The sequence below is a fragment of the Felis catus genome, chromosome D3, assembly GCF_018350175.1.
Source record: "Felis catus isolate Fca126 chromosome D3, F.catus_Fca126_mat1.0, whole genome shotgun sequence".
Taxonomy (NCBI): Eukaryota; Metazoa; Chordata; class Mammalia; order Carnivora; family Felidae; genus Felis; species Felis catus.
Window position 1 is genome coordinate 10,766,635 of NC_058379.1, and position 24,729 is coordinate 10,791,363.

A 24,729-nucleotide genomic window follows, 5' to 3' on the forward strand; every position below is an offset into this window, starting at 1 on the left:
CATGCTGCCTGGGTAGCCAATAGGCCGCGGCGAAGAGGTGGAATGGGGCGGGGCCGGGGGGTTGAAGGGACGGTAAGCGGCGGAGGAGAGAGCTGGCGCAGCTGCCGTGGTGGCAGCGGCTGAAGTGGCGGCGCCTGCGGCGGCTGCAACAGCTCCAGGCTCGGGGCTTTGGCGGCGGCGGCGGCGCCGGCGGGCTGGGCTGCGCGGTGCGGACCCCGGCGCGCGGTCCGGGTTGCTGGGGCGGCGCGTGTAAGAATCTGAGGGGTGCGAGCGACGGCCTGACGGAGAGGGCAGGGGCCAGGGGTCAGAGGGCATGGAGTAAGGGGTTGCGCCGCGCTCTGGGCTGTGGGAGGCGGGCAGGGCGGGCCCAGAGGGACTTCGGGAAGTCATCGCCGCGCATTTCTCCCTCCAGCCCAGGCCGGTGCTTGGCGCCCCCTCTCCTCGCTCCCGGCTTCCTGGGCCGACCCCCAAGTTGGGGCCCGGACCAGAGCCGGGAGCACGTGGAGCTGGAGCCCGCATTCCTTGTCCCCCACCCGACCCCGCCATCTGCTCAGCTCCCTGGCGCCCTCAGGCGCCCCACCCGCAGGGTCTCGTGCCTGAGTCTGGATGGCTGCTGGCCCGCTTTCCTGGGACCTGTCCCCACGGATGACCCTTACTGGGTCCTCTATAGAGGGAGGAGCAGAGCCCGCCGAAGGAGCACTGGGCTGGGACTCAGGAGTCCTGCACTGTGTGACCTTGGGCCAGTCCCTGCTCCCCTCTGGGCCTCACTTTTCCCCTCTCTGCAAGACGATGGGCTGGAATTCAAATTGCTGGTCTGGTTCTGCCGGGAGGTAGATGGTAATGGTTGAGTGGGGAGGGCCCCCGCATTCAGACAGTCTGAAATTAAGTTGTTGAAATCTGGGCTCTTACCACTTCCCTGCTTATAAAAGGCAGGTTAAATTAGCCCCTCTGAGCCCCAGTTTTCCCCATCTGTGAAGTGGGGATGTTAGCTAAATAGGATTTCTCAACAGCAGCACTGTTGACATTGGAGCCACATATTTCTACGTTGTGGCAGGTCTCGCCTGTGCGTTGCAGGGTGGGTGTTTAGGAGCATCCCTGGCCTCTACCTACTAGCACCCCTCCCCCCTAGTTATGATAATCAAAAATGTCTCCGGATGTTACTGGTGTCCCCTGAGGGCCCAAATCACCCTGGTAGAGAGCCACGGAACTAACATACCGCATGCATTGTTAGCAAGCAGTCATACATTAAACAGTTAAAATAAAAACCTCTAGCCGTTATGGTAACAATGATAAAAAAAAATTTAGAAACCTCTTCTTGATGAGCGGAGAAGGTTGGTAGATCCTCTCACCTACCAAGTAAATGGCAGGGAGAGAATGAGAAAACGTTGATCACTGTCAAAGCTGCGCGAGGGATGCAAGGAAGTTCATTTCCATATTCGGTCCATTTTCGAATATGTTTGAAAATACCTGTGGTGAAAAGTTAAACGGAAGAGAAAACAAATAAAACACACGCTGCTTAAGACTGCCCGAGTGGCGGCGTCTCATCTGGGATTTCCTCCCTTGCGTCTCCACTGTTGAGGTTTCCAAGCAAAATTAATCCCCGGGTTTGGGGGAAACTTAAAAAAGTCGCACAGGAAGTTGGCTGGGCAGAGCGCTCCGGGCTTCACAAATACAATGGCGCTCACTTTCACTGCCTAGTTTTAAGAAGATGTTGACGCACAGGAACTTGCCCAGGGTTTTGCTGGTGGCGTGTGAAAGAAGCAAGTGGCCGGCTTGCCATTTAGTGGTTTAGTTTGGAGACAGACTTGATGGGGCCCAGAAGGCCTCGGCTTGAGGAAGGAACCTGCTGCTGTCTTCAAGTTCAAAGGTCTGCCGTCAGATCTGCTGAGTCTCTGCTTTTGGTCCCACTCAGCGGAAGCGGGAATGTGTATAAATAGGAAACCGCAACAGGCTAGTTCTGCGGGTTCTAAATGGGGAGTCCAGGATGAGCGCCATTTGCTGTGTGACGCGAGGTCATTTAAAAAAATGCTCGTCTCCTTCCTCCTGAAACACCTAAATCTGGGAGAATAATGCTTATATAAGAATGATATGGGCAAGTGTGGGTGATGTGGCACGCTGACTCTGCACGTCTTTGAAGCTAGGTGCTGTGTAAACACCGAGGCTGGGTCTGGAAGAAATTGTAGTGTGGTGGCTAGGATACCCGGTCCGGAGCCAGACTGTGTAGTTCAAAGTTTGGCTTTTGAGCTGTGGGTTCTTGGTCAAGTCACTTAATGTCTCTGAGCCTGAAGTCTCTCATTCTGTAATGGGGGCTAGTAGGGGGGTTAATGACTTGCGAGGTTCCTGGGTGGCTCAGTCGGTTAAGCGTCTGGCTCTTGGTTTCGGCTCAGGACACAATCTCACCCTTTGTGAGTTCAAGCCCTGCGTCCAGCTCTGCACTGACAGTGGGGAGCCTGCTTGGGATTCTCTCTCCCCTACCTGCCTCCCCCCTGCCCCCACCCCTACCCCGCTTGCTCTGTCTCTCTCTCAGAATAAATAAACTTAAAAAGAAAATCCTACTTACTGTTAATGAAGTTTCAATCAGCTTTACTTAAAAATTGCTAGAAAACCCCTGGTACATAGTAAATGCACAATGAGTATTAACTACTATTATTTTAATGTTTTTTTTTTTTAAATTTTTTTTTTCAACGTTTATTTATTTTTGGGACAGAGAGAGACAGAGCATGAACACGGGAGGGGCAGAGACAGAGGGAGACACAGAATCGGAAACAGGCTCCAGGCTCCTAGCCATCAGCCCAGAGCCTGACGCGGGGCTCGAACTCACGGACCGCGAGATCGTGACCTGGCTGAAGTCGGACGCTTAACCGACTGCGCCACCCAGGCGCCCCATGTTTTTTTTTTTTTTTTTAAGTCGAAAATCTTCACAAAACACATAAACAAGGGTCAAGAGGGATGGAGGTGGTGGAACATATTAGCCATAATCTCAATCTCCAAACATAATTATGCTTAAATTTTCAGTATTTGTTCTTACACAGTTCCCTGCCATACTTTAATGCTACTACTGTAATACTCTATTTATTTTTTATTTAAAAAAAGGTTTTTTTTTTAATGTTTATTTATTTTTGAGAGAGCGAGAGGGAGCGGGGGAGGGGCAGAGAGAGAGAGAGAGACACAGAATCTGAAGCAGGCTCCAGGCTCTGAGCTGTTAGCACAGAGCCTGACGCGGGGCTCAAACCCTCGAACCATGAGATCATGACCTGAGCTGAAGTCTGATGCTCAACCGACTGAGCCACCCGGGCACCCCTGTAATACCCTTTATTGAGATAGAATTCATATACCATAAAAAAATCCACCATTTTAAAGGGTACAATTCCGTACTTTTTAGTACATTTGCATGGTTATGCAACCATTGCCACTGTCTGATTCCAGAACGTTTTCATCAGTGGTTGTATTTTAATAATTGTTTTTCTCTTTTTACCCCCCTCCCCCCGAAACCTAGAAGATGCCTCTGATGGAGGAGTTTCTGGGAAGTACCTCTGGGCCAGTGGCTTTGAACGAGAGCTCAAAGCAGAGACTATTCAAAGCTCTGGACATCGCATCCTGAGGGCTGCAGGAGAAGAGAACATGGCTGTGAGTTTAGATGACGACGTTCCCCTCATCCTGACCTTGGATGAGGGTGGCGGTGCCCCACTAGCTCCCTCCAACGGCCTGGGCCAAGAGGAGCTGCCTCGCAGAAGTAAGACTGGGGGGGGGGGGGGTTGCTGGGGGAGGGGCACAGCTCTTCTGTTTCAGGGGGTGAGTTGTGGACTTGGTGGTCTGGTAATAGATGCACCTATGCCAATGCCTGACCTTGCATTTGACCCCTGAGTTCTGACACAGAAACTACTAGGAGACTGTGGGGTCCTAATCTTGCACCCCCAGCTTAGGGATTCTTCCAGGGAGGAGCCTCCCCTCCCAGGGCTCTCCGTTCCCTCAGTGTCTTACCCCCCTTGCACTTGAGGTACACTGGCTTTGTTTGTGGATGCTCGGTGGGGACCTCAGGCAAATTGGCCCTTTGGCTAACTTCCCTGCCCCATTCCTTGTTAAAAAAAGAAACAGGGGCACCTGGATGGCTCAGTTGGTGAGGCATCCGACTCTTGATCTCAGCTCAGGTTTTGATCTCAGGGTTGTGAGTTCAAGCCCCGTATTGGGCTCCGTGCTGGGCGTGAAGCCTACTTAAAAAAGAGAAAAAAAAAAAAAAAAAGGAAAAAGAAAAGCGAAAGACACCGATTTCAACCCTGGCCTCCTCTGGTCCAACCTGAAACCTTTGGCAGGAAAGCAGAGTTGAGTGCTTCTCCACGTGGGTGCTCAGGCCCTTGCTGCTGCCCAGGACAAGCAGGGAGGGGGCGAGCATTTGTCGTGATCCATTGATTTGAGGGTTTGGGGTTTTGCTCTGTGTCTTCCTCTAAACCAGAGCCTGGCATGAAGTGAGCCCAAGAGAGGCGAGCTTTAAATTTTTTACATTTTAATTGTGTTTCTGGCAGGATGGGAGACCTTCAAAAGCTTCCTGGTCCTTGTCCCGGAGCCATTTCCCTCGCATGCTCAGGCCTGGTGTCCGGGAGAGCTTAAAATAAACTTTCGTTTTGTGGAGGGTCCTGAGATGTCAGGGGTCAGTGCTTTAGGAGCTCCTTACCAAATGGACGTGCTGCCCGCTGGCCATGCTCCTGAGCCAGGACAGAGGGCTGTTGCTGTCCTCCAGATCACATGGGAACACACTTGGGCCCCGGGAAAGACGAGCCTGGCCCTTCCGTCTCCTTTGTCCAGAGAGAACACAGTCAGGTTGCAGGGAGTTCAGCAGCGTCCCCTTGGAAATGATGAAGGACAGCATTGTTCCTGTGGCTGAGAGTACGACGGGAGGCCTGGCTCCCTGTAAACTGGCCTCTCCTTGCTTGGCAAATTCACTCTGCCTCCCCCGCCCCCCCCCCGCCCCCCCATGGTAGATCTGGGTGGTCTAGGAAGGTTAGACTATCAATCTCTTCCCTAAGCGCCATTCAGGGCTGAGAAATCAGTGGCTCTGATTTCAGGCTCACTTCTTAGATGCCCTAGAGCTAGCAAGCTGAGTGTGAAAGTTCCTCTTATCTGTTATCTTAACTAAGATCCTTTGGTAGCACAGGCACTATTCCTATTTTAAGGAGGAGGAGACCATGAGTCAGAGAGGTGAAATAACATGCCCAGGGTCACACAGCCAAGCAAGTGGCTGAGGTCGCATTTGAACACAGGACTGTCTGACTCCCTTCCTCCTCCTTCTCCCTTTTTTCCTCTTCATCACAAGCCCTTGATAAATGCGAGTGCTGGCCCTTAGCATTTGTATATATTGATCTGATCATGATGAGCGTGTTGTCACTTTCCAGATTTACAGAGGAAGAAACAGCCTCAGAGAGGTTAAGTGACTTGTCCCAAGTCAGACAGCTAGTAAGCGGTAACGCCCCTCTGATACCTGCCCCTACACCCTGTGTGAGGTGCTTTGAAGAAAGTGATGTAAATGAACGTGACCTCGTCTCAGCTTGAAAGTAGGATACTCCCTAGCAAAGGGGTGGTCACGTCCATGGCCAACAAGGGAATGGACCACAAGGGAGGATGGTTGACATGCTAAGGGTGTGGATCATTCTGGAAATAGTCCAGCTCAGGATTCTAAATTGGAATCCTGGTCATTGTCGTGAGTGCCGCTTTTAAGTCTTTGCATAGTGTCAGCTGATGGCCGGGGTGTTGGGCTCTCCTGCGGATCAGTGGGAAGAGCAACCTAGTTCTGTGTCAGGATCAGGTTTGGAACCAGTGATGGAGCTTGAGTGGGAAATAGGCCAAGTAGACGATAAAACCAACCTTGGATGGGCCACTGGCGAGGCTATTCTTTTTTTTTTTTTTTAATGTTTATTTATATTTGAGAGAGAGAGAGAGAGCGTGACAGTGCTCCAGCAGGAGAGGGGCAGAGAGAGAGGGAGACACAGAATCGGAAGCGGGCTCCAGGCTCCGAGCGGTCAGCACAGAGCCTGTCGCGGGGCCTGAACCCAGGAGCTTCGAGATCATGACCTGAGCTGAAGTCGGACTGCTGACCGATGTAGCCACGCAGGCGCCCCCTGGTGAGGCTATTCTTACCTTGGTGAAGTTGGTGGCTCCTTTTGGCTGTATAAGAAGAATGAAATATAGGGGCACCTGGGTGGCTTAGTTGGTTAAGCACCTGACTTTAGCTCAGGTCATGATCTCGCGGTTTGTGGGTTCAAGCCCCGTGTCAGGCTCTGTGCTGACAGCTGGGAGCCTGGAGCCTGCTTTGGATTCTGTCTTCCTCTCTTTCCGCCCCTCCCCACCCCCCCTTTCAAAAACAAATAATAAAACATTAAAAAAAGGGGGGGGAAGGTCCAGGGAAAGTGTACTTTCCGTGCAGTGTGTTGGTGCCTCAGTTTCCCCTCTCACCCTCTTAGTAGATCATTTGCTCAAACCTCCAAGAGCTGGTGGGTGTAACCCACCAAGCCTCGCTGGCAAATCGGTCGGGCCTCTCTGAGGAAAGAAGAGATTTCGGAGGAGACCTACTGAGCCTCAGTTCACGCCTTTGTTGTTTCATGCTTGGATTTTGGCATTGACCTTCTCCCCAAAGTCCCCCGTCCCCGTGGTCTTGACCAGTCTGTCTGAACCACAAATCGGTCCCGGTACTTTCCCAAGCTCGCAGCCCCCCAGGACCTTGCCGACCCCTACGGGATGCAGGCCAAACTCTTTAGCCAGCGCCCTCGGCCTTGTGTGCCCCGGTGCCTTCTTGCCTGAATGGTCCCTTTTTCCTGCCTTTGCCACAGTGTCAGGCCGCTTCGGGCTCTGTGAAAGGCCCATGCGTTCTTCAGCCGCTCTGCCTTGCTGGTGACTCTGCCCAGCCTCTGGTTTGCTGCCATTGTTGCTTGCTTCCAGTTCTATCTTGGAGATCCTGCTGATACTCCCGTCTCTTCGAAGCCTTCTCCAGACCTCCCCTTCCTGACAGGGCTAATCACTCACTGCCCTTTCCTGCTTTGGTGTCTAGATGAGGCTCCCACTATTACAAGTAGCTTACTGCGTGGTAATGACTTGTTTAGCCGTCTGATCACCTGCTGGGCCCTGCGTTCCATTCATCTTGGCATCACCCAGCTCGATGCCTATGGTACCTAGGCACTCAACAGCTCGTGGTGGAAATAAACCTAATTGGGTTTTCTGGGGCCTTGTCGCTAGCTCGTGGGAGTGGTGTCAGGGACCTGGTCAGAGGCGGGCGGTATCTCCCCCTGCCTTCTCTCCTAACCGGCACTCAGAGTCTCATTTTCCCCAGTACAGCCGATTGTCCTAGAGGCTCCCACCATCGACACCCAGTCCGTGGCTGATGTAAACCCTTTCGGTATTAAGGAGTTGGCAGGATTTAGACGGAGGCCTTCAGCGGAGTTGGCAGGTACGTGGGCATGAGCCACTGAGAACCAAGCCAGCTTTCTAAGGCCGTGAACCTTGTTCCGGAGGCCGGAAGGAAGTCCAACATCTCGTCCGCGGCAGGATCAGCTTTTCTCTGAGGCCCTTGTCCTTTACCTGCAGACAGCTGCCTTCTGACTGTGTCCTCACATGTTTGTCCCCGAGTCTGTGTGTCTGTGTCCTAATCTGTTCTTACAAGGACACCAGTCAGATTGGCTTAAGGCCCAGCCATATGACCTCATTTTACCTTAATTACTGCTTTCAAAGCTCCGTCTCCAAACACAGCCACACTCTGGGGTCCTGGGGGTTAGTACTTCAACATAGGAATTTTAGGGGCGCCTGGGTGGCTCAGTCGGTTGAGCGTCCGACTTCGGCTCGGGTCATGATCTCGCGTTTTGTGGGTTCGAGCCCCGCGTCGGGCTCTGCGCTCCCAGCTCGGAGCCTGGGGCCGGCTTCGGATTCTGTGTCTCCTTGTCTCTCTGCCCCTCCGCCGCTTGTGCTCTGTCTCTCTCTGTCTGTCAAAAATAAATAAATGAATAAATGTAAAAAAACAAAACACAACAAAAAAAAATAGGAATTTTAGAGGGACACAGTTCGGCCTGTATAACACTCCTTTCCTTTTGCTTTCCTCCTCCCATGCAGGAGCCTGGCTGTGCTGCCTGTGACCTTTGACCCTGTGCTAGGGATGGCCTATGCTGGAATATTATCCCTGCAGGGAATTGGAGGGTTGGGATTTGTTTCTTCCCTTTGTGGGCAAGAATGGATTTTATCCAAGATTCAGACATCTCTCTGGGCTATAAGAGCGGCTGCCGAAATGCTAACGAATGACTCATAGGCAGAAGATGTCAGGTTGATAAAGGAGGCAGGTATAAGCAGAGGTATTTAAAGCCTGGAAATTAGGAATAACCTTGAACATGGTCAGTGGGGCTGACGTGTGACAGCGTGGTTTAGAAATGGCTCACGGCCCGCATTGTGTATCAGGCAGCGGTCTAGGCCGCCATTAGACCGTAGAGGGTGAACGCCGTGGGCAATACAAAGGATTTTCCAAGGGAATTCTGGTCACACTCACCTTTTGCCTTCTCATTGCCTTTTAACCCAACAGCTGCCTAAGATGGGCCTGTACTCGCTGCTTTCTCTGGGTGTAAGAAGGATTAGGGTCGAGGGGAGGGGCTGACACACTTAGTCTCATGAACTACTTTGGGGTTTGTTTGTTTTTTTTTTAAGTTTATTTATTGTAGCAATCTCTACACCCAACGTGGGGCTCGAACTCACGACCCCGAGATCAAGAGCGGCATGCTCTACTGACTGAGCCAGCCAGGCGCTCCTTCCTAGGCTACTTCGGTGGCCCATGGTTTCCAGGTGACAGGCCATGCAGGGATAAGGCGTAAGGTGACAGAGCAGAGGAGCCCCGTCTTCCTCCTTCACCCTGATGCCTGGCATGCCATCAGGAGTTGCCTAACTCGGTGTGAGGTCTAGCAGCGTAGGGGACCACTGCTCCCCTGTCTCCAGGTGCACCCCCTTCCCCCCACCCACCACAGGGGCCAACATGTGGCACCCTTGGCTCCTTTTCCACCGTCTTCGTTCAGGCAAGGTGGGCCAGAGCTGTTGGCCTGGGGGCAGGTGTAGGCAGGATGAGTTGGGAAAGAGCAGTGGGGGCTGTCCACCCGAGGATGATCGCCCCCAAGGTGGGCTCTCCATCAACAGAAATCTGTGCCCACGGTTCTTTCCCTGACCAAGCGTCTCCAGCATCTTGCCAAAAAGAGTGAATGCAGCCCAGAGGACCCGTGTAGCTTTCGTCACCCGTGATACCCCGGGTGGTGGCCTGGTTAAGCACGTGGGCTCCGGAGAGTCAAGTTCCAGGCTTCCACTCCTACCTGAATAGGGATCTCAGCCTCTCTGAGCCTCAGTCTCCTCATCTGTGGGGTGGGCTCATGCTAGCATCTCCCAGGAGGGTTGCTGGGGGGCATTTGGTGAGATCACGTGTGTGCCGCCCGTGGTGAGTGTTCGGCTAGTCATAGGCAGGCGTTACTGTCGTGGCCAGAGACGGGGCTTCTTCTGTGGAATATAGGGGTCCTGAACCCAGGCCAGGATCTGAATCCTGTTTGCCTCGCTCCTGGCACAGCGGGTGGCCGCCGGCAAGCCAGGAAGTGGAGGCAGCATGGCAGCTGGAGACCAAGCAGCAATTAGATTTTCACGGCCTCCCAGGGAGCCTGGGCATTTGGCTTTCTTGGGGCCTCGCCGAGGCAGAATGCCGGGTGTCACCGGGCCGGCGGAGGCACCAATTAAAATGAGCAAGCGCCCGGCATGCTGGGTTGCAGCCATCTAACCCAGACTTGAAGCCTTTTACTTCCTCAGCCCTCCCGGTCTTCGTGGGGGATCCTGTCTGTTGCCTCGGGCCCCCCTGCCATGAGATGCCATCTCTCCCCTCCGCCCGCAGAGAGCAGCCGCGTCGAAACGGCGCGGTGGCAGCTGGGTGCGAGCTGGAGAGCCCCGCTCTGTACCCATCGCCTTGGGGAGGTCTGAGTTCACGTTTGCTCCGGAGCTCCGTGAGCCAGAACCGTCAGCTTCTCAGCCTCCGAGTCGGGGAGGGCACCCGGGAGGGCGTAGGTGGCTCACAGCAGCATGTCTCTGGTGGTTTCAGGGTGCGGTGCTCTCCCTGGGGCCACCTTCGAAGGGAACCCGGGCTCTTGAGAGGAAGCGCTGAGAGGGATGCCAGTCCCCAGACCGCCCCCATCCCATCTTTGCGTTCGGGGAGCCCACAAGGCAGCTCTCCATTCTCCCTTTGCTGGGGTAAACTCCTTGATTTGGACATTTCTTAACTCCTTCCCTTCTGGTAACGGCTCTCGGGTATTGAGCCCCTCCCATGTGCCAGGCAGTGTCCAGGAGCACTCCGCTTGTGCTGGCCGTCACTGGGTGCTCCCAGCGCTTGCAGGATCCTCATCAACAGGAGAGCAAACTGATGCTCTTGGAGGTTGAAACATACCCGAGGTCATGCAGCCAAGAAGTGCCGGCGGCATCGAACGCAGGTCTTCTGACTCCGGACTCAGGCTCTTAACTGATGTGCCACGTGCCACGAAGCGAACTCTGCAAGAGGGAGCATTTTAGGCTGAATTCTCTTTCCCAAAAGGAAGCTGGTTTCTGTCTTTATCTTGTTTTTTGTTTCTTAACTTTTATTTCCTATAAGACATGGTATTCTAAATTGGAGTTTCGTACCTGGAGCTCCTTCTCATAGCTGGGGCGCCTGGGTGGCTCAGTCGGTTAAGCGTCCGACTTCGGCTCAGGTCATGATCTCGCGGTCCGTGAGTTCAAGCCCCACGTCAGGCTCTGTGCGGACAGTTCAGAGCCCGGAGCCTGCTTCGGATTCTGTGTCTCCCTCTCTCTCTGACCCTCTCCCGCTCACAGTGTCTCTCTCTGCCTCTCAAACATGAATAAAAAAATTAAAAAAAAATAGCCCAGCCGATGGGGTTTCATCGTACAAGTTGTATTGGACCATCACAGGGGACCGGAAAATGTGGGCAAGTGAAAAACCAGACCACAAAGGGCACCCACGACTCTACCCCGTGAAAAACTGTGGCTTTCTCTTCCACGTTTGCTGTTCCTCAGCTCTTCCTGTGCACAGGCATTGGGCTCGATTTTACATCCTGGTGGTTGGGCTGAAATTGAGAACTTAGGAGTCAGTATTGGGGAAGTAGACAGGAAGGACAAAGGAAAGTCAGCTTTGGAGCATGAGACTCAATGAGACTCAGTGAGGAGGGCGATCCCCTTAGGTCACGGTTCCAGGGGCAGGGGACCCCACAGCCGGCCCTCCCTGGAGAATGAATGTTCCTTGGACTGGATAACTGAGTTAGGTCATTGGCATTTGGGCTCTCTTTGGCACTGGGGTCCCTCTTGCCTTGTTTGCTCTTTGTGGGAAGGACTTACCTAGCTGTAAACACGTGTGGTTCTTCCTCTTCTCGAACCTCATGAGGGTCTGGTTCAGCTGAATTGTCCTCATAGGATAGGGCCTGAGAGCGCGGCTGGCCTGGAGCCCTGTAGGCCTGGGGCACGCTGGGGAGCACGTGTGCCACCGTGTAAAGGGCGGCTGCCCCTTTACTCTGGTCACTCACTGCCACGCAGGATCACAGGCAGGTTGTTACCACATTTTCCAGTGTTGCAGGAGAAGTCCAAACCTACATTTTTAACCGGAAGTCTTATGATTTCTATTTTTATTATTTAAAAAAACCCTTTTTTTAGTGTTTATTTTTGTGAGAGAGAAACAGAGTGAGCACGGGAGAGGGGCAGAGAGAGAGGGAGACGCAGAATCCGAAGCAAGGCTCCAGGCTCTGAGCTGTCAGCACAGAGCCCGACGCGGGGCTTGAACTCACGAGCCATGAGATCGTGACGAGCTGAAGTCAGATGTGTAACTGACTGAACCATCCAGGCGCCCTGGAAGTCTTCTGATTTTTAAACATTGGTAACTCGTTCTTATTTCGTAAACACAGCCGGCCGAATACAACCTGGTCACTGGGCTGCTGCTTTACGACCTCTGACCTGGAACACATGAATTCAGCCTTGGCTTTGTGTTCAGAACAAAGTACTTCAAAATAATGAAACAGTATAAAACCGACCAAGGAACTACGGCCCATGAAGTATTCTTGACCTTTGGGTGGCATTCAGTGGGAATTGGAAAGGCCCTGGGGATTTCGCCCTCTGCTTCCATGTGATTTGCCTAAAGAAAGCCCAGATTTCATCCATCTGTGGAATGGAGGCCGGAGCTTGGGGGCGGACATGCCAGGCCGGGCACATATGGATGAGAGGGCAGAGCAGGTGGGCGCATCTCCTACAAACCCCTTTGTCTTCCTCTTCTGTTTATACTTTCCTCCCTCTGGGTTGTAGTTCTTGGAACTCTCGGCTGGGGGGCCCATTTTCCTTTCTTTCTCTTCATTTGCATTCTGTCCAACTTTAAGACCATCTTCTCTGTTCTTAGCTATTTGATCCAAACTGGGGCTGGGAATTTTTTTTTTTTTTTTTTTTTTTTGGCTTTGACTTTGAGATGTATAATAAAGATTCAGGCCGGTGTTAGAAATTAGAAAAAAAAAAAAAAGTAACAGTGAAGGGGCGTCTGGGTGGCTCAGTTGTTTTAAGTTTCCGACTTCAGCTCAGGTCACGATCTCACGGTTTGTGGGTTCGAGCCCCGCGTCGGGCTCTGGGCTGACCGCTCGGAGCCCGGCGCCTGCTTCGGATTCTGTGTCTCCCTCTCTCTCTCTGCCCCTTCCCCCGCTCATGCTCTGTCTTTCTCTTCTCTCTCAAAAGTAAATATTAAAAACTAAAGTAACAGTTGAATAGCTAGTGTAAGAGTGGCGGGGGCGGGGGGCGGGGGGGAAGACCGTTCCAGAGGAAGGGAACAGGGGGCAGAGGCCCGCAGGTGTCGGAGTGGGTGCGTATGGGAGGTGCTTGGGCTGGAGGGTGGGGAGGACAGACTGTCTCCAGATCTTACAGGGTCTCTCCCCGCCCACCTCAGGAGGTGGGGCCTCATCCTGGGTGATGGAGAAGCCCGAGAGGGTGCTTCTGGCAGGGGAGTGACGCGGTCACATTTCAGGGGCGTTGTCGGAGAATTCACTCAGGCCGCCCTGTGGAGAGTGGCTGGAGCTGGGTGTGGAGACTGGCTAACATGGTGGCAGCCCAGGGACACGGTGGGACTTGTTTTCTTCGGCCTGAACGGTTTCCAGGGGTGGCGTGATCAAGCAGCCATTATGCTTGGTCACAGAATGAGCACACAGCCCCTGTGGCCTCACACACCCCGGCTTCCTGGGTTTGTTACCCGCCTGGGGCCTGTAGGTGTTTGGGTTTGTTGCCTTTGGAGTAAATTTCGGTGGTAGGTTACCGCGGCAGCGACGACACCGTGGCAGGAATCAAGAGAGCAAATGACAGCAGAGGGTCATCTAAGGGAGTAGCAGACGGGCCTGTGGCCAGGTGGCATTTGGGGACAGGTGGCATCGGGGATGCTGGGGAGATGGGCAGGGGCAGTGGCGCGGGCAGAGGGAAGGACGTGTGCAGGCCAGAGGCCAGCACGCTAGGGGCGCGTCGGATGTGGGGCGTAGTTAAGCGTATAGGCTCTCGGGGGCACCTGGGTGGCTCAGTCGGTTGAGCGTCCGACTTAGGGTCAGGTCATGACCTCACTGTTCGTGGGTTCAAGCCCCGCATCAGGCTCTGTGCTGACAGCTTGCTCAGAGCCTGGAGGCTGCTTCGGATTCTGTGTCTCGTTCTCTCTCTGCCCCTCTCCGGCTCGTGCTGTCTCTTTCTGTCTCTCAAAGATAAATAAATGTTAAAAAAAAAAAAAAGAAAAAAGGAGTATAGGCTCTCAAACCACCTGAGTTTGAATGGGCTCTGCTGTTTACGGCCGTGGGTTAAACGAGATGGCATATATCAGGCGATTAGCACAGTGCCTGGCTTACGCCGGATTGAGCACCTGCTGGATGTTGGCCATTATTATTTGGGTCAGAGCAGGCAGACCCATTTTATGGAGAGCCTAGAATGCCAACAGCAGGAGTTTGTGAACTTGGGCACAGGAGCTACTATGTGTGTTTGGTGACATGGTGACAAAACCTCTTCCCTCTGACCTCTTGCCAACTCTGGATGCCTTCTCCAGCCACCGTGATAGCCTTCCTTAGAAACCCTGAGGTGGGTGAGCCCCGGATAGCAGTGACTTTTGTCCCTGGAGATTGGGCGGTGGATGGAGAGGAGACAGACTCCCAGGATATTCTGTAGCGGCAGGAGCCAGGTTTGGCATTTTTTTCTGGACTTCCCCGGGGCCGGGTCATCCGCAGTCCTGAGGCTCAGCGCTGTGCCTGCCTCGTGCTAGGCACTCAGGAAACATCTGGACAAAATAGAACTGAGGCGTACTCGCCCAGGGTCCCCTGCCCTGGGGCATAGGTGAGGGCCTTCCAGAAACATCAGGGACGGGGTCTGACAAAAGGGCAAGGAGTTAGTGAAGGAAGAGTGAGATCGGGATGAGTATATTCTGCTGTGCCCTCCCCTCCCCCCCCATGCCTTTCCTAGCCCCACCACGCCAAGCCCTTACGATCAGAAAGGACCTACTCTCCTGATTGAAAAAGGCATGGTGTCCAGCTGTATCCGGCAGATAAGTTTCTGCTTTGTTCCATAGCACTGACAGGACCCCCTCAACAATCCATTGTAATCGAGGGTTGATCAGGAAGTTCTCAGTCGGCTCAGCCAGGAAGCTAGATCTAACTCTGCCCCCTTCACGAGAAAGCTTTTATGTGAAAAGAAAGCTTTTTCCCCTCCGTGGAGAAAAGGAGGGTTGGATTCTGTCCTCATAACCACCCTTCGTGTACTGAGGAAGTGATATCTTGGCATACAACTGGGGTATTTGGATTGCAAATTTAAAAAATACATGTATATATATATATATATACATATACATATATATATATGTATATATACACATTTTTAAAAAATTTTTCAATGTTTATCTTTGAAAGAGACAGTGTGAGTGGGGGAGGGGCAGAGAGAGGAGACACAGCATCCGGAGCAGGCTCCAGGCTCTGAGCTGTCAGCACAGAGTCCGACGTGGGGCTCAAACTCACGAACCACGAGATCGAGACCTGAGCCAGAGATGGAGGCCTAACCGACTGAGCCACCCAGGTGCCCCTATATATGTGTGTGTGTGTGTGTGTGTGTGTGTGTGTGTATATATCTATATATATATCTATATCTATCTATCTATCTATCTATCTATCTATCTATATCTTTTTTATCTCTGTGTATTTTAGCTATAAAAGCAAGCATGGAACATAATATTGTAGAAGCAGTGTCTTTTTTTTTTTTTTTTTTTTTAGGCACGATTTAGGGGTTTCTATTTCCATGAAAGACTCCGTTATGTCTGGGGATTCTCCGAAGTGAAGGTTTGGTGGCTTCAGCCGGCATATGGAGCCGCACTTGCAAACCTCTCCCTCCGTGCGCGCTCTGGGTTCCACCCCCTGCTCCCTGGCCCCACGGTGGATCCACTAGCTGCAAATCAGGGTCCTTTATGCTGCCATGAAGAGTGTCTCCCCCCGCCCCAGCCGGTGTTGACGCTCTCTCATTAGAGGCAGCAAGTGCTGTGATAGTGGATTGTGGCTGGAAAGGTTGTGTGTAATAACGTTTCTAACTGGTTTAGCCTAGCGGCCCGTGGGCAGCGATGGTATGCATCCCCGTTTTGCAGACGTGCAGTTGGAGGCATGAAGGAGTGGGGCCCGTTCGTTCCGCCGGGTGGGCGCTTGGGCAGGCAGGTCTGCCCTCATCGCAGACCCCTGCCGCCTCTGCTCTCTGACCTTGCCCCCGCGTGTGCTTCTCTGCCCAGGCCCTAGCGGCCTTGAAAGTTTCACTCGCCTCCCAGTGTAGAGAAGGAAACCGTAAACTTACGCCCGCTCACTCCGTGAAGGGTAGGCCAAGTTCTCGGGTCAAGTGAAAGACGAAGCCCTTGAAAAGCAGATGCTCTGACCCACCTTCCCTGCCTGCCCCCAGCCTCTGGCAGCTGCCCCAGCGCTTTCCAGGCCATGAGAAATTTCGTCTCGGTTACACTCCTGGCCGACTGGCCTCCGTTCTTTTCCTCCACCCCAGAAATCAGAACCAATGATCAGAAGTCGTACAGCATGGCGCCACTCATATAGTCTCATTCATTTTGTTGTTTGAACCACTTTTCACTCCCCAACCTCCCATGGGCTGCTGTCTCTTGCTTCTGACCTCTCCCCACTCCAGCTTTCCATCGGCTGAAGACCTTTGTCCCGTTCTTCCACACGGCCTTCCGCAAGCCTCCCTAATCGGTTAGGGTAGTGGCCGCCTGTCCACACCCTCTCATTCTCTGAATATGCTGTGTGCACCTCATTCTCTGCTCCCTGCGCCCAGAGGCCCGCTCCCTCCCCGGCACCTGCATGTGATAGGTTTGATTAATGTCTTATGTACTGAGTCGCGGTTTGCTTTGTGCCATGATGGATTCCTAAAGATTGTGAGAAAATGGGATTTTGGTGAAGTAGATAATTTAAAATATGGGCAAGAGGGCCGAGTTTGGCAAAGCTTCCTTTCGTAGTATGATTAATACCCCTTAGGTCATCCAGTGCCGAGCTGGGTTTTATAAACCACGTTCCTTCCAATCAGGGATTAACCTGTTAGTGGATTTCTTTCTAGTGTCTCCGGATGCCCGTTTGAGGTGGCTGGGGTGGACCAGGCAGGAAGGCGGAGTGCCCGACTCAGTGTAACGTCTGGGCGGGTGCTGTTGTTGTGGGTGCTGATGTACACAACTGTGCCTCTTTCTAGTAGTACAAGTTTTGCAAAGGCAAAGACCGCGTCTTTTCTGCACATACTCCGGGCGCTTCATAAACAGATGTCAAGTAGCCTATCTGGAAGTGACTCACCAGGTTCGGAGAACACCCAAGGCCCCAGGTGACTATGTGGGTCACAGCGTAACTGGCTCCTGGAGCCATCTGGGGTAACAAGGAGACTCAAACACATGCGACAGGCCAGAAATAGTCTAGGCAGGGCCCGACCCCCGCCACCCCTGGGAATAGCCAGCTTTTTGGACGGTTAGGTCTCTGCTTTTTAAAAATTTTTTTTTTTTAACATTTATTTATTTTTGAGACAGAGCATGAACAGGGGAGGGGCAGAGACAGAGGGAGACACAGAATCTGAAACGGGCTCCAGGCTCTGAGCAGTCAGCACAGAGCCCGACGCGGGGCTCGAACTCACGGACCGCGAGATCGTGACCTGAGCTGAAGTCGGACGCTTAACCGACTGCGCCACCCAGGCGCCCCTTAGGTCTCTGCTTCTTAACACCTTCCCAGTTCTCCAGGAGCCCACACGTCCCATAATTGTCGCGGAGGCCCGGGGTACTCAGCTCCCACCTTTCCACACCTCGCCCCACCACCCCACCTTTAGCAGGAGGAAAAGGCTGCCTTTTTCTCTTGCTAATCTCTCTTTTTGTTAGATCGGGTTTTTATTTAAAAAAAGATTTTTTTTTTTTTCATTCCTTTAGCTCTTGCTGAAAATCAGCTTGGGCAGAGTGGTTGTGCTCAGTGCAGGCTAATGGCTTGGAGCCCCTCCAAGCAGCCGGATGTGTTGGCTTTCACTTGTGGGTGGTCGTCGACAAGCGTGATGTCTTCTCTCTGTGACTCTCGAGGGTGCCCTCTTCTCGCGGGCTCGGCTGTTCGCACTTGGCTGGCTTGGCTTGTCGTCTGCAATCACGGCTTTTATGGTGCACCCCGGGGCCAGTCTGGTCGCCTCGACAGGGCTCAGATCCGATCGGTACCAAAGTCCACTCCGCCTCCAGGCCAGTTGCCCCGTTTGGTGTTATTGTAGGTTATTTTGTGCTGTTTTGGTTTAGAGATCAAACACTGGCCCAAGGTACACGGAGATTCACCAGTCTGGAGACGGGGGTGGCCTGGAGAACCCTCAGGTCGCTAGAAATGTGTGTGTGTTGGGTGGGCGATCTTATCTGCTGGCACATGTCCCGTCTACTGTTTCTTCAGAGCGTCTCAGTCTACAGCAAAGGATGGGGTTGAAATTCCGGCATCGCCTGCTGGTGGCCTTGGAGGCTCCGATGAGGAACTTCACTTTCTCCCTCACTTCCTCCTCTTCCTGTAGAAGGGGGGATAAGAATAACTGCATTCAGGGTGGACGTAAAGATTAAGTGGGAAATTCCACAGGACATCTCCTAGGACCTACTCGGTGAGTGGAAGCCCTAAGTCATAATAAAGTATCAGGGTTTCAGTTTCAACACAGTAGCCATGTTGCCCCTTCCTGAGCCCTGAGTAGGCAGCTGAAGGACTCTGGACTGAGAGCTTGAACGTGGTCTTCTCTTATTAAAATCTCTGCCTTCCTCTTAAGGAACGTTAGCTGGTTTGTTTGCGCTTTCTTACCCATGGTACCCATGGTAAACGGGGGAATAATACGTTTACTGCCTTGACCACCATCCTGGGCGCGCTGCAGGGATAATTTAATTCAAGCAGCTCTGTCTCTTGCTACTTGTTAGCTTGGCTTCTTGGTTGCCCTTGTATGTTTCTTCCTTTTTCTAATATATACTTTTAAAGTTTATTTATTTGAGAGAGAGAGAGTGAGAGAGAGGGAGGACATGAGCAGGGGAGGGGCAGAGAGAGAGAGAGAGAGAGAGAGAGAGAGAGAGAGATCCCAAGCAGGCTTCGCGCTGTCGGCGCAGAGCCCGACATGGGGCTCAAACTTGTGAACAGTGAGATCGTGACCTGAGCCAAAACCAAGAGCCGGACGCTTGACTGACTGTGTCATGCACGTGCCCCGCCATTGTATGTTTGTCTGTGATGCTTCTTTTTGGCTGCTTCCCCACGTGGCAGGAAGGGAGACTGAGGAAAACAGGAAGCAGAGGCTGAGCACAGGGGCTGCCCATGGACGGTGCAGGCTCTCACAGTCCTCTGGGAGCAGCAGTAGCCAGACAAGTCCAGGCCCCTGGACAGTGGCACGCCTCAGGGCTCAAGCTCTCTGCAGGCTGTCGCCTTCCAACCGCTGTCACCTCCCCAGCGGGCCTGTGCCCCCGGCCGCCTCACTCTTCTGAGCAGAACCGCCGGCAGCCACAGATGATCCAGATGCTGGGGTGAGGCCAGGGTTCGTGCAGGCCGGGTCCAGCCAGCCCTCTGGGTGCTCCCGGGCAGGGGCTGGTGCAGACCTCTGATCTGTGCTGAGCGGACCGTCAGCTGATGCGGAGAGTGGGTCTCACGGCCAGACTCGTCCCCCGCGCGCCACTTGTCTGTTGGCCTCTTGCAGGGGCTCCGGGGGTGCCAGCGTGCAGTGAAAAATGCCTCTCATCCCCATTTGTTCTTCCACAGCTCCTTCCCTGTCCCTGTGCAGTTCACAATTAGCATTTCTGATGCTTCCGAGTGAATGCAGGACAGATGTTCACACAGGTGCTGCACTCCTCGTTGGGTAAACAGTGGGGCTTGCAGACTGTGTGTGTGTGTGTGTGTGTGTGTGTGTGTGTGTGAAGCGAGGGGCCTTTGACGTGTGCACAGACCTTACAGCATTTCTTTTCAAGGCACCTGAAGTACTTTGTGCATGGTAGGTGCTCAGTAAGTACTTTTCGGTGAGTGATCCGTTCCGGCGAAAGCCCTTCGTTTCAATGAAGCCAGTGACACAGGGGCAGGGAGTAGAATTGCAAGCCGAGTCTTGAAGTTCACGGACGGAGGAAGGAGAAATGCCATCCTGCCTCACCAAGAGATTACCTGCGGGCGTCCGGCAGCCACAGTTCTCTCTCTGCCTTGGCAGGAGGGGTGGCGGGGGATGTGCAGGAGTCGGGAGACCAGGGTGGTGAGGAGCCTTCGACGGTGGAAGTGAGCTTGGTGCCTCCTGGCCAGGCACCTGCCCTACACAGGTGCGCTCACTGTGCTCCCCTGGGAGAGCGAACTTGCAGTTTCGCCGTGCACTGGTTTGTAGATGGGGTTATGATGCTGCCCAAGACAACCGCTTCCCCGCGGACTTCCGGTTGGTGCACCTGGTCAGAGTGCTTCCCTTTGGAACCCGGGGGCTCGGGTCCCGTCTCCCTAATGTGGCGGACAGCCCTCGCGCGGCTCCCACCTTGTCTCTGCCCGTGTCAGCCTCAAGATCCCTGAACCCTCTGCGGTCTCCCAGACACGCCCTGCTGTTTGCTTCTCTGAGCTTTATGCGTGACCTTTCCTGTTTCTGGAGTGTTCCCCTCACCACACCCCCATCCACCTTGTGAACCTCCTTCATCCTTCATCCTTCAGAAGTGGCCCAGACATCACCCCTGAATCCCCCCGCCCCCGCCTCTGCCCACTAGCCCCCGTGGAAGGTAGCTGTGACATCCTTTTCTAGGCTGTTGTAAGTAAGAAATGGCTTTATTGCACAGGATCACTTTCCTTCTTTTGCCTCCTGATTGTGGGCCTCATGAGGACAAAGTACAGGGTTTGACTTTTTCGAATCCAACGCCTGGCACCATGCCTGGTATACAGTAGGTGCTGCATAAATGTGTCCTTCAATTAAACCATAGTTGTTTGTATCAAGAAGGCCAGGCTTTTAAGGTTTCACCCTCCCTCGTTCTCCCCCAAATCACGACATTGACGTATGAAGCCTGGAGAGTTGCGGTCAAGGTCGTGTTTGCAACCTCAGGATGCCAGGGGCCCTGTGTAGCCAGTTGAGGGTGGGCACCTGGGGCGGTGATCACTACCCTAAAGCATTAAGAGGCACTCAGTTTCCCAGCCGCTGCTCTCAACCCTCTAGCCATTTCCCCTGCGAGTTCAAGGCTCTTCTGTGCTGAGCTCATGTATTACAGGGAATCCCTTAGGTCCCTGTCAGCTGGCCGGAAACAAAGTTAGAGGTAGCACAGGGCATTACCCTGGCCTCTTCCAAACCAGGGTCTCTCCTTCTAGAACAGTGCACGACCCATAGTACTGGCCTAGTTGAGCCTTTTGTTTTCCCTTTCCTCCTCTGGCCTGAGCCTTTGGCAGGACGGGTTTCGGGCTTGAGGCCAGTGATTCAGCTAGGCTGGCTCTGTGCCAGCTCTTGCCTTTCCGGAGTCGGTCTATCTGCCCGGGGCCCTGCCCGGGTTTGCAGTCCCGACTAGCGTGCGCTGCAACATGGGTCTGCCTGCCTCGCCATCTTGCAGCCAGTCAGCAGAAAGGGAAGGCCTGAGCAAAGGAGATGTGCACTCTGCTTTCTTGCAGCATCGGGCCTTTTGCTCGATTTTTATCTGGGGGGCTTTGAAGAGCCAGCCAGCGCAGAAGCCGGGTGGCAGCGCTACGCCCGGAAAACTCATCAGTGTCACTCTGGTTTATTTTCCTCTTCTCTTCGAGCTTTTTCCCATGGAGTGGGGCTCTCAGCGACAACTGGCGAACGGTCGGGCGATTGCTCGTTGTTCATTCTGGCGGGCACCGGTTTCCGGAGGGCTCCGGGTGCTCTGTGGGTATTCACATTTGTCTCTGTGATGCCCGGAGCTCGGTTGGCCCCAGTCCCAGCTAATGGCTGAAGAAACTGAGGCTCCGGGGACTCCGATGGTGAACCGGGGGAGGGGAGGGGCACCGTCGGGAGTGAACCTGGGTGTTTTATCTCGAAGAGGATGCGGACGGTGTGTGTGTTTGAGAATGGGCGAGGTTGTGGACATGTAAGAGGAGGGGGGACAGGAGCAAGGATTGGATGGGGCTGGAGTCCCTCCCCCGTGTAAACCTGCCCGGAAGCGGTCACGGCCTGGCATCCTCTCCCGTCCAGGAGCTCAGAGGCGACCTCTTTGTCTAGGCCCCAGAGGAAGGTCGCAGTGGCTTCACCCTGCCTGTGCCGACCCTGCCCTTGCTGGGTGGGGGTTGGGACATAGAAGCCCTCCCCTCCTGCGGGCTCCTCCCGTCTCCTCCCTGGTGCAGCTTTATGGCGGCATATGGAAACTGTTTCTATTTACCCGGCACCACCAGGATGCTGCCGCACGCTGTGCTCCAGCGAACGGAAACCTTGGATTCCCCGCAGGGTCATTTCAGAGGCTGCATGCAAAGCAGCCAGCTGTTTTGCAGGGAGCGTCTGGGCCCTGTTACATCAGCGTGGAGGAAGCGTTACCATCTGTGCAAACAGGTCATATCCTCGCTTGTCGGCCTGTCCTCTGTATGGGGAACTTCTCTCCTACTTGGAGTCAGTTTTTTGTTACTGGTGTTTCGTATCCTAATGCCTGCCCGTTGGGCCTTTTCTTTCAGCTCCTTCCCCTCCTCCTGCCAGTGATTTTCTGTTCACCTCCCTGGGGCTGATTGCCAAGGTTCGGGGAGGGTAGTTAAGGGTCAGGTGTTGCATAAATCTTCCGTGGCTGAGGTCTGCTGGCCTGAAGAGGCTGCCGCCCGCCCGCCTGGTTTCCGCATGAGAGCTCTCTGCCCAGGGCAGCAGAAGTGTGGGACGAGATGTTTCCCTTCGGGGAACTTTCCCCGGAGGCACAGAATGGGACCTTCTTGGTTTTGCCAAGAATGTTCCTGGCCAGCTTCCTCCGGCCCTTCTAAAAACCTCCTGGGGGCCAACGGAGAAGCTGGCTTGCTGGGAGGGCCTGGGCAGGGTGGAGGCTCCTCCCATCCTCCTGCACCTGCTGCGTGTCTTTCCCCTTCTTCCCTCCCGCTTCCAGCCCAGCCGCCTCCCAGGAAAGCAGACATGCAGAGGCGAGGGCCAGCCACCGCCTTCCTGGAGGAGGTGGTAGAGGGCCAGATTCCCGACAGCCCCGTGGTGAGGTCATCTCGTCTCCACCAGCTGGGCCCTTTCGGTATGCCTTGACCTTGCCTTTCCAGCTCTCCAGGAAGAGCCCACCGTGCTCCGGGTGAGGCCAGTGCCCAAGACTGAGGTCTCACGTGTTGATTCTCGTGAGGTCTCTAATAATCCTCCGTGTGAGAGGCCATCCCGGCCCTCGGGACTGGGCTGGACCTGGGGTGTTGTGGTGAGGGGCCCCCTGACTGCTTTGTTATCCAGGACTCTCCTCGTGCACAGGGCACTCACAGGAGCACCAGCCATTCACCTGGAGGCGTGGGGGCAGATTCGGCCCGGGTGGGCAGGAGTAGGTGGCCAGGGCAGCTGGCTGCTTACAGCCACCGGGGCCTGAGGCTCCCCAGGCAGGCGATCCGCGGCAGATCCAGTGGGCGCGATGTGTAGGCTTTAACCAGGACGTGGGAACACGTTATCCCTGGCACTTAGTGCCCCGGTGACCAGTCAGGGCAACTAGGAGTCCCTGCACCACCTCTCAGTTCCCGGTTTCCTAAGGAAGCCCACTGGGGTGTCTGTTCCCTAGCAAGCAGGGCCTTGTGCCCCCAGATACCCCACTGTTGGAACTATAGGCCCACAGTCTGCGTCCCCGGGCTTGGCTGCCTCCTCGACTCTGTCGCTGCTCACCTGCCCCCTGCACCCCTGCCTTCCTCTCCTTTATGGACGATAATTGTCCTGCCGCTCTCGGAAGCTGCTGAGCCTTTGAGCATGCCTTATGCTGCGGCAATAAAGCACTTGGGATTTGGAGCATTTCCATCGCCCCTGTGTGGCCACTTTTCCAACCTAGGAAGTGGGAAGCAGCATTTGGAGGCAGGGAATTAGGACCCACGTGGTGCCCCAGCACCCCGCCCCCGCCCCCCGCCCTCTTTTGCTGTGCGGTGCACTGAAAATCCCTCTGGACTTGGCCTCAGGGCCGCCCCCTCTGCGTGAGGGCTGCTTATAAACTGAACAGGAGAAGCCAGAGGCTCCCTGCCTTCCATTTGCGCCCTTTCTGTAATCTCTAATATAATCTCTAAATGTGCTGCCCAGCCCTTGGGGCCAGGTGTGAAGGGGGCTCCGTGAAATCCCCCATGGCTTTCTTGAAAAGCCCTGCAGCCCCGAGGGCCTTTCAGCCCTCCCCGAGTAGAAGCGCCACAAACAAGCTGTGGGGCTTTGCCTTTGGGGACCTAGTAAGCAAGCCAAGTTCTCTGTGTTGCGCAAACACCAGGTTGAATGGTTGGAACAAAGTCCGCCCTGGAGGGGAGACTTCTTTCTTGGCTCTGCTAGTCCCGTTTTTCCCTTTCTTTCTAAGGTTCTGCCCTGAATTACTTACTCATACAAAATAGTGACTCTCCAGCAAAGTCTTAAAAGAATGATTTTTAGAAAACACGAGAGATCAAGTTGGTGCCCCTTAACACCCTCAGGCACCCCCACTGCCCTCCTGAGGGAGCCTACTCTGTGCATTCCTCCTGGGCCCTGCCCTCCAGCCACTGGCCTGGGACCCTGCTTCCTGGAATCTTCAAGGAAAAGCATCATTTCACTTCACTTCGGATATGTTTGTTGAGCACTCATACATCATGCCCAGCACTGTCCTGGGTTCTGGGGACACCACAAGACAAAAGTCCCTGTCTTCGTGGAGCTGCCATTCCAGGCAGGGAAACAGGCACTAAACAGGCCAACAAGTAAATAAATGCCCTGCCGGGTGGTGATGCAGCCCCAGGAGGAAGCCCAGAGCAGCATGAGGACAGGGGGTGCCAGTGATGTGACTTCCAAAGATGCGAGAAGCCCGGGGAGGACAGAGGGAACAGGAAGTGCGAAGGTCCTTAGGAGCGAGAGGGTGGGTGGGGTGAGAGATCTTGGTCTCGTAGGCCATTTTCTTTCATTTATTTATTTTTTTAAGTTTACTTTTTGAGAGAGAGAAGCGTGAGCAAGGGGCAGAGGGGGAGAGAGAATCCCAAGCAGGCTCCTCTCTGTCAGCACAGGGCCCACCTTGGGGTTCGAACTCACAAACCATGAGATCGTGACTTGAGCCAAAATCCAGGGTCAGATGCTTAACTAACTGAGCCACCCATG

At 54.1% G+C, this 24,729-nt stretch overlaps 1 protein-coding gene across 5 annotated transcripts in view; it reads left to right on the top strand.

Moving 5' to 3' along the window:
• The first annotated feature begins 75 nt into the window (after positions 1-75).
• TPCN1 (two pore segment channel 1) overlaps positions 76-24,729 on the top strand; it is a 62,909-nt gene continuing 38,255 nt past the window's right edge. For 2 of the 5 annotated variants that reach the window (XM_045041353.1, XM_045041354.1), the window contains exon 1: positions 22,042-22,684. In XM_045041353.1, coding sequence (XP_044897288.1) covers positions 22,294-22,684 — 391 coding nt within the window. In that variant the 5' untranslated portion in view covers positions 22,042-22,293. Of the gene's footprint in view, positions 250-3,496; positions 3,734-7,315; positions 7,433-22,041; positions 22,685-24,729 lie in introns of those variants that run through there. The other 3 variants (XM_045041356.1, XM_045041355.1, XM_045041357.1) reach the window with 3 other exon arrangements.